At 46.0% G+C, this 15,584-nt stretch overlaps 1 protein-coding gene across 1 annotated transcript; it reads right to left on the reverse strand.

Moving 5' to 3' along the window:
• Positions 1 to 11,993: 11,993 nt before the first annotated feature.
• On the reverse strand, positions 11,994 to 14,672 carry LOC100501360 (uncharacterized). The gene is made up of 8 exons (NM_001196103.1): positions 14,422 to 14,672; positions 14,144 to 14,277; positions 13,845 to 14,026; positions 13,460 to 13,744; positions 13,285 to 13,343; positions 13,166 to 13,202; positions 13,005 to 13,076; positions 11,994 to 12,884 (listed from the first exon to the last, which is right to left on the reverse strand). Exons 1-8 carry the CDS (start codon positions 14,501 to 14,503, stop codon positions 12,119 to 12,121), a joined length of 1,617 nt encoding a protein of 538 aa, NP_001183032.1. The 5' UTR covers positions 14,504 to 14,672; the 3' UTR covers positions 11,994 to 12,118.
• Between the last annotated feature and the right edge of the window lie 912 nt (positions 14,673 to 15,584).

Genomic DNA, 15,584 nt, shown 5'->3' on the forward strand with positions numbered 1-15,584 from the left:
GTATATATTGTCCCCATTTCTGTTCATAGTGTGTGCATGTCCGAGGTAAGATCTACGATTCTAGCTTTATTCAGCCCTTAAGCATAAGCTTCTTGTTCTTATTTTTGGAAGACTACAATTGCAGTCACAAAATTGCTTGTTTATCACATGAAATTATTCGAAAAATGATATCTTTTTACTAGCCCATGCATTGTTCATTAGTTTTATTTAAGGAGCGTGCATATGTATGACATACCTAAACCTTTTGCAACATTGTTATGCAACACTGATGTGTAAGACTATGTTGATGTGGAGGTGTCATCTCAACAAGTTTACGATGAAGAGACACTATGTGTGCCATTTTAAGGAATGGAATTTGAGTGTTGAAGATGCGAGGAGAGTGTACAATGCTTATGCATTCAATATGGGTACATCACGATTACATCATCAAGAAATAATTTATGATTAAGCAACTTATTACGAAGTGTTAGCGTCGATCTGGGCGCCAAACACTGTAAGATCTACCTGGTGGTGCTCTCTGTTGAGGCGTGGACGGTTCGCTACATGGACGCAGGAGCAGCTCCTTCTCTGCGTACGTCTGGACGGTCCGTGCCTAGGGCTCGGACGGTCCGTGATGACGCAGAGGGTTTGTCTTCTTCGTAGCAGACCAAGATCTCGTCTCCCAGAAGGGACCCTGTCGGGGAGGAGAAATCCTAGGGTGTATCTTGGGTCGGCAGGCCACCCAAAACACCTCTAGTCGATGTAGAGCCAAAGAGAGGTAAAGATTCGAGTTAGAAGAATACTAAACTAGGGCTCTACTCCTGATGCACAAGGTAAAAACGATAAGCAGAGTTGATTGGATCGATTGTGGGGGTCTAATCGATCGTAACTGTTGGGCCTATGCTTCGTCGCCGAAGGTCTTATAGGAAGAAGCGGTCTTCGGCTGAAGCTGTTTGTATAAGATGGCCGAAGGTTCCTCTTCGTGAAGCTTCGGTATTACAAACCGACTTAAAGATAGAATGACCTTTTAGTCCATAAATGTCTGAGTTAATGTTGTAAGCTTTTATAAGGGGCATACTTGTAATTCCTCACAGGCTGCGTCCTGTGCCTATAAATAGTGAACAATATTCCTTTACTGTTCACGCATTCTGGTAATTGCAATCGCATATTCTGGAATTCAACCTTTTGCCAAGGCAGAGGTATTATTGTATTCAATGATTCAATATATTAAGTAAATATAATATAATTCGTCTGTGATTTATTTACCCATTTTTGTACCTTTCATCTTATGTTGTCTTATAATATCTATTGAAATTTTATTACGAAGACTTAAGCTTCGTAATTATACTCTCATCAACCTTCGTCCAAGGCCCATTATCCTGAAGGGAATAATGTTTCATGGACGAAGGACGTTAACATTTAACACTTTATGTTGCCTTGTTCTTAATTCATAGCATTTGAGAACAAGTCCCCAACATTGGCGCCCACCTCCGGTGAACTCACTTCCACTTTTTGAGCTGATGGCTTCGTTCAACGACCAAGCTGGAGCTGCTTCGGATCCGAAGCTGGTGCTCCCGATCACAGGTGGTTCGTCCTCAGAGCCAGCTAACAAGAAACAAAAGAAGGAAGCACAGAGAAGAGTACAGCATGTTGGGGTGCAAGGACCCTTCATCAAGTCAAGATGGTCTCACATTCCTATTACCTTCTCCCAAGAGGACCTTCAGCTCAAGGATTACCCACACAATGATGCCATGGTTATCTCTTGTGTTATCAAAGGATTTCTAGTCCACAATGTCTTGGTTGACACAGGCAGTGCAGCTGATATCATATTTGCTAAGGCCTTCAGACAAATGCAAGAGCCAGAAGATAAGATTCATGATGCTACACATCCTCTCTGTGGCTTCGGAGGAAGACAAATTGTAGCACTGGGCAAGATCACCATGTCAGTGACCTTCGGGTTCATCAACAACACTAGAACTGAGCAAGTTGTGTTTGACATTGTTGACATGGAATACCCTTACAATGCAATTATTGGTCGTGGCACCCTCAATGCTTTTGAAGCAATTCTTCACCCTGCTTATCTTTGCATGAAGATACCTTCGGATCAAGGACCCATCGCTATTCATGGAAGTCAGGAAGCTGCCAGAAGGGCCGAAGGAAACTGGACTGACTCAAAAGCAATCCATAACATAGATGGAGCTGAAGCTTGTGAACAATACAAATTCAGAAGGGAGAAAGCAGCTTCAGCAGATCAGCCAAAGCCCATGCTCTTATGTGAAGATATAGCAGAGCAGAAGGTGCTGTTGGGCTCTCAGTTATCCGAAGAACAAGAGAAAACCTTGATAAGGTTTTTGTTCAACAACAAAGATGTTTTTGCATGGTCAGCCAATGATCTCTGTGGAGTTAACAGGGATGTTATTGAGCACTCGCTCAATGTTGATCCATCCTTCAGACCCAGAAAGCAGAGGCTTCGGAAAATGTCAGATGATAAGGCCGAAGGTGCTCGTAACGAAGTCAAAAGACTCCTCAGTGCAGGAGTTATCAGAGAAGTAAAGTACCCAGAATGGTTAGCTAACACTGTTATGGTAAAAAAGGCCAATGGCAAGTGGCGAATGTGTATCAATTTTACAGATCTTAACAAGGCTTGTCCGAAGGATGAATTCCCATTGCCAAGGATAGACTCTTTAGTTGATGCAGCAGCTTCTTCAGAGCTCATGAGTCTGTTAGACTGTTATTCAGGCTATCATCAAATCTGGATGAAGAAGGAAGATGAGCCGAAGACTAGCTTCATAACTCCAAGTGGCACATACTGCTACCTTCGGATGCCTGAGGGGCTCAAAAACGCTGGAGGAAGTTTCAGCAGAATGACTGCGAAGGTTCTCCAGTCTCAGATAGGCAGAAATGTGCTAACTTATGTTGATGACATCATTATAAAAAGCACGAAACAGGAGAACCATATTGCTGATCTGCAGGAGACCTTCGCCAGTTTCAGACAAGCTGGTTTAAAGTTAAATCCAGAAAAATGCGTCTTCGGAGTAAAGAAGGGGAAATTTCTTGGATGCTTGGTTTCAACAAAGGGAATTGAAGCTAATCCAAGCAAAATTGAAGCTATACTTCGGATGGAGCCACCAACTACAAAGAAGGGGGCTCAAAGATTGACAGGAAGGTTGGCATCTCTCAATAGATTCATATCCAGATCAGCAGAGAGAAACTTACCATTCTTCGAAGTGCTGAAGTCAGCCGAAGTCTTTCAATGGGGACCAATCCAGCAGAAGGCTTTTGAAGAGCTCAAACAGTATTTGATAGATTTAACAACATTAACTCCACCGACGCTAGGGGCTCCTTTGTTATTATATGTGGCAGCTTCGCACTCAGCGGTAAGTGCAGCGCTTGTCCAGGAGAAGCTTGATGGTCAAGTCAAAAGGCAGGCCCCAATATATTTTGTATCCGAGGTTCTTAGTTTATCAAAGAAAAATTATACAGAGTTGGAGAAGGTACTGTATGCTGTCTTGATGGCCTCCAGGAAGCTTCGGCACTATTTTCAAGCTTACAACATAATTGTTCCTTCTTCACAACCTCTGAAGGATATTATGAGGAACCGAGAAGCTACTGGAAGGATTAGAAAATGGGCTGCAGAGCTCAATGAATTTTGTATTGAATATGTTCATAGATCTTCGATTCAGTCCCAGGCATTAGCAGACTTCATTGCTGACTGGACGCCAGGGGCTCAGGAGGAAGAAACAAATAAAGACGCCGAAGCATGGACAGTGTTTTGCGATGGGTCTTGGGGAACCTTCGGAGCGGGAGCGGCTGCTGTGTTGGTTTCACCTTCCAAAGTAAAAACTTGCTATGCGGCAAAACTTGATTTTAGTTGCACAAACAACATTGCCGAGTACGAAGCCCTGCTTCTGGGTCTTCGGAAGCTAAAAGCAATGGGGATCAGAAGGGCCATTCTTAAAACTGATTCCCAAGTTGTTTCGGGTCATATTGACAAGAGCTGCAAGGCTAAAGATCCGAAGCTTGAAAAGTATCTGGATATGGTTCGAAGAGTTGAAATCTCCTTCGAGGGATTTTTTGTCAAAAATATCCCTCGAGGACAAAATGAACATGCTGATTTGTTAGCTAAGTCAGCAGCACAGGGGCTGCCCTTACCTTCGGATGTTTTCTTCGAAACAATAAAAGCACCTTCGGTGGAACTTCTTGAAAGAGCAGTCCTCAATATATCTCCTGTTTATAGCGAAGATTGGAGAACTGAGATCATATCTTACCTTCAGGGTAAATTCCTTTCAGATGACGAAGCTTATAACAGGAGGATAGAGGCAAGAGCTCGTCCATATGTCATGATAGAAGGGGAGTTGTACAAGCATGGAGTTTGTGCTCCGCTACTCAAGTGTTTATCCAGAACCGAAGGTATAGAGTTGATGAAAGAAATACATGCAGGCCTGTGTGGATCTCACATTGGATCTAGGCCGTTACTTGGAAAAATTTTCCGCCAAGGATTTTATTGGCCGAAGGCAGCTTCGGATGCAGCGGAATTAGTCCAAAAGTGCGAAGGTTGTCAGAAATGTGCAAGAGATCAAAAACAACCTTCGTCCTTAACACAGCTCATACAACCCATTTGGCCATTGCAAAGGTGGGGCCTTGACTTGTTAGGTCCGTTACCACCGGCCCAAGGGAACCTAAGATATGTTGTAGTGGCGGTGGAATATTTTTCTAAATGGATTGAGGCAAAGCCTTTAGCCACAATAACTTCGGCCACCGTCCAAAAGTTTTTCTGGCAAAATATTGTTTGTCGTTTCGGGGTACCAAAGGCTATTACTGTGGATAATGGAACACAGTTTGACTCCGAAGCTTTTAGGGATTTCTGTGATCAAATTGGTACGAAGATCCATTTTGCATCAGTCAGACATCCGGAGTCAAATGGACTCGTTGAAAGAGCCAATGGTATTATAATGACAGGAATAATGAAGTTAATCTTCAATCAACCCAGGGGAAAGTGGCCAGATCAGTTAACCAAAGTGGTGTGGAGCCACAATACAACAACATCAAGGTCTACAGGCTTCACTCCATTCAAGTTATTATTCGGTGACGAAGCAATAACTCCAGAGGAAGCTAAAACCGGATCAATAAGAGTAGTAGCTTCGGCAGAATCAGGTTCCGAAGCTGCTTATTCTGTGGAAAAAGATGCTTTAGAAGGGATCAGGCTGCAAGCCGTGGAGAACATCAATAAATATCAAGCCGAAACAATCAAATGGCGAGATAGAAAGGTTCGGCTAAAGAATATTGAGCCAGGACACTTGGTGCTTCGGAGAGTCGCCAACCCAGACACAGTGGGCAAGTTGCAGTTGAAATGGGATGGACCTTTCTTAGTAGCATCTTCGTCAAGACCCGGTTCATACAGATTGAAGGATATGGACGACAACGACATTCCTAGATCTTGGAACGCGGATGAGCTTCGACGATATTATGTATAACTCGTTGTAATTTTTCATATTTTTTATTTTTCTTTCATGGCACCCTTTTCCTTTCTGATGGGGGAGAAAGGTTTTTAATGGGGCCATCACATGTAATTTCCTTTTTTAGTTCTATAAGAGTAAAATCCCCCAAGGAATGTAAATGTAAAAGCTGAGAACGCACCATCGAGTGCCGAAAAGTAAAGACGAAGAAGCTCCAAAGTCGTTCCTAAGCGAATGCAGAGCTTACAGCGAAAAGTCAACGCTGATTCCGCCAAAAGTAAAGGCGAAGAAGCTCCAAAGTCGTTCCTAAAGGAATGCAGAGCTTACAGCGAAAAGTCAACGCTGATTCCGCCAAAAGTAAAGGCGAAGAAGCTCCAAAGACGTTCCTAAGGGAATGCAGAGCTAAGGTGTGACTGTTTTTTAAGGAAATAATGGCTATGAGTATGGCTTCGGATACACGTTTGACATTCATTTGCACATCACATTACATCATAGCATTTGCATTCATAAACATTCATCCAGGCATATGTAGGATAATCATCATCATGGCATAAGTGGTTGCTTCGGCAAAAAGAAAAAAAAGGGGGGAAGAAGGAGCTTCGTGTACAAAAAGGAGAGCTTCGGAAAGAAGGGAAATGTTGTTTTCTATACTTTGCTGCGTACGAAAAGAAGGGAAGGTGTTTTTTCGCCTTCAGCTCAAAAAAAAAGAAAATTTCGTCCACATCAAAGCACTTCTCATACATCAATGGAAGGATAAGGATATATTACAAGGTATGAACAGAATGACAAGTTTCAGTTACATTTACAAAAGTTATCTCAAAAGTTTCTCAAGTACTATCTACAGTCTACTATCTAATCTCCAAGGAGCTTCAGCTTCGGCGTCATTTTCTAATCCTCAGCTTCGGTTTCGTCATCCTACATGAATAAGGTTGTTATAAGTCAAAACCGAGCTTGAAGGAAAAGGTAAGCACAAGGTATAATTTCTTACTGGATCAAGATGGCTCCGAGCTTCGTCTCTAGCCTTTTCTCGCCCACCTTTTGTCCATATCATTTTTACAAATCTGTTAGAGATACTTCGGGCGAGATCAGGAATGTCATCTAAGATTGATGGTGATAAAGTGAAATTTGGCCTATTGACAATCTTTCCATGATCGCAGCCAGCTTTTAGGAAAGCTGCAGCAGTGCCCCGAGAAGCCACCCAGGCACAGAAGTCACCGTGCCCAGCTATGACTTCGTCGAGCTCGTCAATCTCACCCTCAATATGTTCGAAGGTCCTCGGTAGATCTTCAGCTGAGGGGGTGAATTTTTCACTGCTGGCTCCAACTGAGTGAAAAATTTTTCTTAATCGTTGAATGCATTTGTTACTAAATTCCAAACATTTTTCTTGAAGGCTCGTCAATAAATTTCTCAAATCTGAACTTTGTTGAGCTTCGGCTTCAAGTTTTGCATTAAAATCTTGCTTTTCTCGTTCAAACTGCTCAGATTGGCGGAGAAGCTTCGTGTTCAGTTCTGTTATTTTTGCTTCAGCCTCCGCCAATAAACCTTCGGTTGCCTGGAGCTCAAAGTTCTTTTTCTCGATAGCATCTGAGTGCTCCTTTATTTTGCTTTCCAAATTTTCGATTATAATTTCGTGCTTCTTATCTTCAAAATCTTGCTGCATTTTCAAGGCTTTGCTCAACAGCATACTCTGCACGAAAACAACCTTCGTCAGACATGTTTTTATTATTAGAAACAATAAAAGTTAAGGGAAAAGTAGTTCACCTTGAAATTGGAGTAAAATAAACTACCAACGATATGTTGTCGTCGGTAGCGGCTGATGTCTGTCTCTAGCTTCGGAAAACCGATACTCTTTGACAGAGTACCGATAACTTTGGCCCCGGTTTGATCTCGAATACAATCTAATTTTTCATCATCAATGCCTCCAAAGAGGAGTGCTCCAGGTTTGTATCCGCAGGATTTGGCATACTCTTTAAGTTCTTCTACTTCAGCTTTTGACAGCTTTTCCCCAACTAAATTCTGAAACAAGAAGGCTTCGTCTTCTGAAGCTTCATCAGCAATTTCCTTCCCTTTTCCCGACGCTATGGTCGTGGCCTCTTCGGCGGCGATGGTAGCTTCTTCTGCAGCCATGTTTAGCAGTATTTTGTCAATATGCTCAATTGTGCTCTCCAGGTTCAAGTCTTCAGCTGAGGCAGCTTCGGCAGCCTCGACCTCCGAAGGTGTAATTTCAATATCTGTCCCTTCTGCAGACGCTGGTGTTTTTTGAGCTGAAGCTCTTGGCGGTGTCTTGTCAATTAACTCTGTCACAGTGATAATTCTTTGTCTCTTTGTTTTGATTGTTTTCTTCGATTTTTCGGGCTCCTTGTCCCTCTGAAAAAACTTTGTCAGTCGGGGCCCCAGTGGACTTAGCTTCGCAGGTAAGGATTCAGTCATTACCTTCAGAATTTCCTCAACGTCGGCGGCAGAGGGTGATGCGAGGGTTTCTTCTTCGTCGGATATTTTGCGCTTCGGAGAAGACACTTTCTTTTTCTTTGGAATTTTCTTCTTTGGTAGTTCTTTTTCATCTTCATTTAAGGCCTCAGCTATCCTTTTCCTTTTTTGGCCTCCCGCACCTTTGTTCAGATTTTCGTAATCAGGGTATTCGAAACCCAGGGCGTCCAGCACTCGGTTTAGTCTTCGCTTCGGACGGGTGCCGAAGGCTGCGGTCATCAACTGATCTTCTTTTTTGGAATAATTTCCAAGTATTTCATTGCACATCACTTCAATTGTATCCAGCCACTCTTGGCAAGGTGTTTTAAAGTATTTCTTAAACTTGAAGTAGTAAGGTAAGCGCACAAGTTCACCTTCTTTCTTCTCCCCCTTCAGCTTCGGCATTTCCCACTCTTTTACACTAGGAAAAACCTTGAAAGCCAAAAACTCCTGAACCAGGTCCCTTGTACTGATATGCTCTGCAATTATTCTAAATTCATTCATTGCTTTTTGAGTCGGACCCTCTGGTGTCATGTTGCAGTGGGGGCGGGTTTCTCCGAAGATTAGTTCAAGTGGACTTTGCACAAGCTTTTCCTTATCATCATCAACCTTGACATAGAACCACTCCGATTTCCAGCCTGCTGCCCATTTGCTTCGGTAGCTGATCACAGGAAACTTCGTAGTTTTCCGATAAGCAAAATTATAGCAACCAAAATTGTCATGTAATCCATCCTTTCTAGCCTTCGTCTGATAATGCAGCTCGTGAACTCGGCAAAAGCTGTCCGCAAACGGCTCCACCGCTTGGCTTCGGAGGGCCCAGATATAAACACTAAGCCTAACAATAGCGTTAGAGGTCAGCTGGTGAAAATAGATACCGAACCTCTTCAGTACCTCTGCAATAATCCCATGTAGGGGGAATCTTAATCCAGCCTTTAGGAAGCTCTTGAAAATAACAATTTCATCCTTCTCCGGCTTTGGGGTAGTCTCTTCTCCCCCGAAGCGTAATAGCTTTTTCTGATTTTCAGTAAAAAAAGCCTGACTTTACCATCTTGGACAGGTCAGCCTTCGAAACAGTAGATTTCCCGAAGTCCAAGTGGCTGGGCTTGCTCGGCATGGCAATGCGATAATCATCTTCGGGATCAGTTTCCTCAATATCTTCTTCTTCTGCTTCAGCGATTGCTCGTTTTGCTTGTTCTTCATCATCGCTAGGGATCTTTTCCGAAGTCACCAGCCCGGATCGTTGCATGGCTTCGGAGATGGGGACAGTCTCCGAAGCTTCAGTTTCGTCCCCCTCACGCTCAACTCTGGCGGTAGAACGCACTCTGGCCATTTAATTATGAATATGTGGAAATTTAATACTTTCTTTTTCCGAAGTTTTTTCTGACGAAGCAGGCTTCAAACTGGAGCTTCGTTTGATTCCGACAGACAAGCTTCGGCGATGGTTAAAAATTTTGGCAGCAGAACAGTGCAAATAGCAATGAATGCTATGGTAACTTCACACCTACTCGTCTGTTTATATAGTACTGCAGGTAATAAGGCGAAGCGCCAGAATTTTTACACCAGGCGGACACCCGCTTGCTCTCGCTGTGCGGTGGACCGCAGAGACCAAACAGTAACTCTGCAAGGTGGGACCACTACGTGTTGGGAAATTGAATCGTTTCTCGACAACGAGCTCAGGGAAGGTGTTTTTTGGACCTTCGGCTCCCCGAAGCTTAAAGTGACTTTTTTCACGGATCAAGCTCGTTACGAAAAACGATCTAGCACCGCGAAAGGGGCTACTGTTGGGCCTATGCTTCGTCGCCGAAGGTCTTATAGGAAGAAGCGGTCTTCGGCTGAAGCTGTTTGTATAAGATGGCCGAAGGTTCCTCTTCGTGAAGCTTCGGTATTACAAACCGACTTAAAGATAGAATGACCTTTTAGTCCATAAATGTCTGAGTCAATGTTGTAAGCTTTTATAAGGGGCATACTTGTAATTCCTCACAGGCTGCGTCCTGTGCCTATAAATAGTGAACAGTATTCCTTTACTGTTCACGCATTCTGGTAATTGCAATCGCATATTCTGGAATTCAACCTTTTGCCAAGGCAGAGGTATTATTGTATTCAATGATTCAATATATTAAGTAAATATAATATAATTCGTCTGTGATTTATTTACCCATTTTTGTACCTTTCATCTTATGTTGTCTTATAATATCTATTGAAATTTTATTACGAAGACTTAAGCTTCGTAATTATACTCTCATCAACCTTCGTCCAAGGCCCATTATCCTGAAGGGAATAATGTTTCATGGACGAAGGACGTTAACATTTAACACTTTATGTTGCCTTGTTCTTAATTCATAGCATTTGAGAACAAGTCCCCAACAGTAACCTTCATCTATATAAAGGAGAGGGTCTGGACCCGTTACAAGCCTACTGTTGTAGGTGCAGGGCCTGCGATGTCACACCGAGACTTGTAGGTGCTCAAGCCTGTTGTTGAAATGAATCAGTGGAATAAAATGTAGATATTTTTTCTATTAACATGTACCTCTAAAATGTCAGTTTAGATATCTCTGACATTATTGCCTATTCGTTACCAGCTAAACCATTAAGCAACGGAACACTTAAATTCCATAAATCACCCTTCAGTTGTGGGTTAGCTCTTGAGCTGGACGCTACCGTTTGCCACGACTTCTGAATCAATTTCTTCCCTCTCCCACATTTTATTACTGGTTGGGTGGGTGGGATCATTTCATCATCCACCGGGAGTTTGACACTGATACAAATCACCTCTTCTACTCCATTAGAGACAGACAATTTAGCCCTAACCATTGATCCTGGTGCACTCTCCACATCATCACCATCCATAACTTTCTCATAAAAGCTGTTGTTCTTTGCATCATATAGATCCCCCATGTTGACCCAGAGCTACAAGCCCTACGTGCCGGGACCGGCAGGCATCTCAGAGTGCACGATGTCGCGGCCGGCCGTCATTCACTGCACGTCGACGGCCTTGATCGTGCCACACAATGGGGAGGATGAGGTCAGAGATCACTACACTGTGACCCTGATTCTTTTTTTACACGAGCTCATTTGTTTCTCGTCAGAACCACTGGTACCAACTGATTACTAGCACCTTTCACAAAAATTTCAGAGACCAAACACACACTGATTCTTCCTCTCATCTAGATCCTCCAGAAACCACCGTACAACAGACCAAAGAAAGACATCAGAATTCCTGCACTTCCGATGAAATCACCAAGGACGTAGTTGTGGATATTCATAGCTGTGATATTGAATATCCAGAATGGTGCAACACACAAATGCACGAAAATGACTGTGTGCACATACATGTAGCATGCAGTGGGGTCCTCCCTGCTGTCAAAAAACCTACCAGTCCATGTCGGATTGCTCTTATTCTTTAGGTGCTACCCTAAATAGAACATTCTTTTCAGGTCCTTACCAGCAATGCAGAGGTGCACAAATGTTTATGTCCTAACGATGAAATGTTCCCCTTCAAGTTTAAGAGAAAACAATTTTCTATTAGAGTTAGCTTTGCAATGATCATTAAAAAGCTCAAGGACAAACAATACCACATGCTATATGTCGCTATATCACGAGCAACAACTAGAAGCAATCTCAAGGTGCTCGCTGCCACTACAGATCATCAATGTATCACATCCGACGGTACACTTATGAAGAATATCATCTATAAAGAAGTGTTCACGTCGTAGAGGTTGTCAATAAAAAGCATTTGGGACAGTGATGTGACGTAAAATTTGTTTGTAATTTTTATGTACGAATAGTTCTGAGTTCTTCTTTTATATTTGACTTGGTATTTAAATATACTTGCAATTGAAATGTGTTGACTTATTTTCATGGTTGTAAAAATTTTGAACGTTTTAAACAAATATTTCGTTTAAACAAGGTCACCTATACAATATATAGAAGCCGCATCTAACTAGTTAAAAGCGGTCAAAGTATCCGATGGAGTCTTAGGCAAGCACGAATATCTTATCTGGGCCGTTCCGTCTGTTGAGGCCCACGGCATCAGGAGGGTCCGATGGAGCCTCTAGTTTAGTCTAGTTATGTTTCATCTTTCTTGCTTTTGTTGTCTGTGATAGCAGTTCATCCGCCATATATTTTTTCTCTCTCCAAATTTAGCACATATGAGAACACCAATGTCTACCAGGTATAATACGCCCCATTTTGTCGGACGGTGTTTAAGTCAGTTTAAATTACATGTACGGCCTCGCGGGGCTCTTGAGAAACGCCCTCTCCTCCAGAGGATACTTGTAGGGCGACGAGGCCAGACACAGGATCTCCATGGCCTCGCTCCGCCGCCGGCGCTCCCGCGAGTGCACGACCCAGAGCAGCACTGCCAGCAGCACGGCGACGGCGGCGGCGAGCAAGCCCCGGAACACCTGGCCGCTGTACCGGCTGAGGCCCGGGCAGTGGTCGTCGCCGATGGACCGGAACGTCTCCCTGACGAAGGTGCAGTCCGCCAGCGCCACCAGGGCGGGGCCGTAGTGGTACAGCCCGTAGCTGACGTCGGCCGCGCCGGTGAGCTGCGCGTACATGGACGGCGTGACGCGCCCCGGGGACGTGCACACCTCGGCCCCCGACCCGGCGTCCGCGGAGACGCCACGGCACACGTATCGCTGCCACGCCTGCCGCGGCGTGGTGGCGTCGAGGGGCACCTCGCCCGGCGCGCACGCGCGGTCGCGGAGGTCCGCCGCGTAGGGGCTGCAGAGCAGCGGCACGGGCGGGCCCGACTGGTTGTAGTTGAGCGGCGGCGGGACCTGCGGCGGGAAGTCGCGGTTGGAGACGTTGGTGAGCGCGGCGTTGAGCACGGCCACCAGCTGGTAGTTCACCTCCTTGCTCCGGTTCAGCGCCTCCTTGGCCGCGGCCGTGTCGACGCACGGCAGGATGTCGTCCAGCGCCGTGCGCGCCTGCGGGTGCTGCACCCACTCGCCCATCGCCACGCACGTGTCGTCCACCACGCTGCACGTATACCATTGCAGACCTGGAGTTTGAGCGTGTGTGTGTGTGTCTGGCAACCAAACTGGAGTAGGAGTGCTCGTGACAGTACTTGACTTATAAGCAACAAGCAAAGTCACCTACTTGTGCAGGAGGAGGAAAGTACCGCACAGTACAAGCGTCCCTGCAACCAGGATCCACCCCAGGAACACCAACCTGCATGCCATCGGATTTTGAAGCTGCATCAGCATTTTCAATTTTCATCGGATGAAAGCGACGAATATATGTATGTGTTTGATGCTTACACGTAGACAATCGATTCCAACCCACACAGCGAGAACACTGCAATGCAGCAGAAATGTAAGCAAAAACAGCGGTAGGAAGTATTGGTGCTTTAACTCTAAAAAAAGGTATTGGTGCTCACCAAGGCCAAGAAAAGCGAGGATTAGCATCGCCGCCGCAACAACTATCAGAACCTTCCTTCTATATTGCATTAGATTGGAGCAGCAACAACAAGAAGACGATCAGGAGTGGAGTAATGCACAGTCAGGAACCAAACGAACGAACAAGGTGCGGTGGTCGATCGACCGATGGCGTACACTGTCTCCAGGGCGGCGCGGATCTTGGCGGCGTTGCTGGCCGTGCGGGCGGCGAGCTCGTCGGAGGCCGCGCCCACCTTGCGCACGACGTCGTCGATCCTCCCCTTGACGTCGTCGGGCAGCGCGACGGGCCCCACGCCGGCGGCCTTGGCGGTCTCCAGGAAGCCCGTGAAGCGCTGCAGGTTGGCCACCGTGTCGCCCGACTGCCGCACCACGTAGTCCACCGTCGCCACCGTGCTGCCGTGGAACCTGCCCTGCCCGTCGTACAGCACGGCGCAGCCGACACTGCGACGGAGAGAGACGGCGTCCGTCGAGGTGTTATTTCGTACGTATATCGGAGACGAATCGGATGTCGACGCGATCGGGGGAATTTGGTTGTACGTACGCTGCCGCGGCCGTGGCGACGAGGAGGAGCACGAGCGAGACGCACAGGCACGCGCGCGAGTACGCGTCGCCGGCGCCCGGGCAGCAGCAGAAGCAGCAGCCGGCGATGAACAGCCCAATGCCGAACACGACGAACCAGACAGCCGCCGCCGCGAACACCGGCGCCGCGGTGAAGCCGACGGACTGGAGGATCGACGATCGCGCGCGAGGCGTCGCCGGAACCAACAGCGAAATCGAGGATCATAACAATGGATAACCAAAAAACGATCGATCAAGATGGGATCTGGAAGGAGAACTCACGGCCCAGTAGTGCTCGTCGCTGATGTTCCACCCGCCGGTGTAGTACCTCAGCCCATCGAGCGGGTCCTTCCGCTGCGTCTGCTCCGCCGCGAGCAGGAACGACGACGAGTTCGCCCCGGCCCCCGCCGCTGCCGCTGGAGACGACGATCCCAACATCTCAACCAAAGTTACATATACGCAATCCGAATTCTCGTTCCACGCGTCAAAAGTTCAAAACACACCACGGCGATATCGACGGGAGAGGAGGAAAAAAGAAACATAATTTTCAAGAACCTCACCTGACGCATCGGCCGCGTACAAGGGCGCCGAGACGAGGAAGATCAGGACGAGGGGGATCGCGCGGCGCGCCGCCGCGGCCATGGCCACGGGAGGACGTGCGTTTCTGCTTGAGTCAGTTGGTTGTCGCAAGCGAGTCAACACGGCGTCAGTAGTCGGGGTTCGAACGGCCGACTGCGGAGGAGGACGCGGAGCCGTGGGCCACGGAAGGGAAAGGGAAACCTAGCTGGTGACCACTTGACAGTTTGGTTGGTGGGTGGAATGTTTTTTTCTTAAAAGCTTGCAGATTTGGGAACGAGGGGATGGAATGGATGAAGAAAACGACGAGGTGCTAGATAGATAGACTGCCACAGCCAAAGCTAAGCTTGCGTTACTACTCGCCAAGAAACGACCATGCATGACTCACAACTCGCAAGCGGTCGTCCATAAATCCGATGCGAATTTGAATCGCAATGGGGGGGGGGGGGGGGGGGGGGGGGTGTTCGCAGACGAGTTCAGTGCTTCGTCGTGGAGCATGTTTTTGGTGGAATGGTTGTTGCGCGCTCCGGGATTCATGACGCGGTTCGCGGCAGCCGGCGGGGCAATGTATGCACATTCTGGGGTTGACGTTTGCGTCCAAGGATCGTGTGCCGGCCCGCGCCATGTGAAGGAGAAGGACTAACATGACCTGCATTATTAATGCCAACAAATGCTAGTAAAATATACTTCGTTCGGAGGTTAGGTGTGAAAACTTGTTCGATACACCTATGCTACCACCACCGGACACGGATAGTGATTTTACTGTACAGACATATATTTTCAATCTTAATATGACGCTTAATATATAATAAGATGCATTCTGGTCCATTAGATCATAGTCTAATCATAAATGTAACCGTAGTTTATTAGAGTTTTTTTTATATATAAATCTAAGTAAGCGAGTGGTGTAAGGGTTTAAGTGTTAAATGTGATATAAGGTTGGACTAGGTATGTGCCCGTACAGGAGTAAAAAAATTGTATGAAACATAAATACGGAACGACAAACATCATTATGATATGCAAAGTCACTGTGACAAACATTATCAATATCGCACAAATTATTTCTAAAGAGTCAATATAGAATTTTTAATAACAGACAAATGTGTAGACAATTTTCATATGCGTCGTGATTGCATCTCCCGTTCAG

Source organism: Zea mays, chromosome 5, assembly GCF_902167145.1.
Source record: "Zea mays cultivar B73 chromosome 5, Zm-B73-REFERENCE-NAM-5.0, whole genome shotgun sequence".
In the NCBI taxonomy this organism is placed as follows: Eukaryota; Viridiplantae; Streptophyta; class Magnoliopsida; order Poales; family Poaceae; genus Zea; species Zea mays.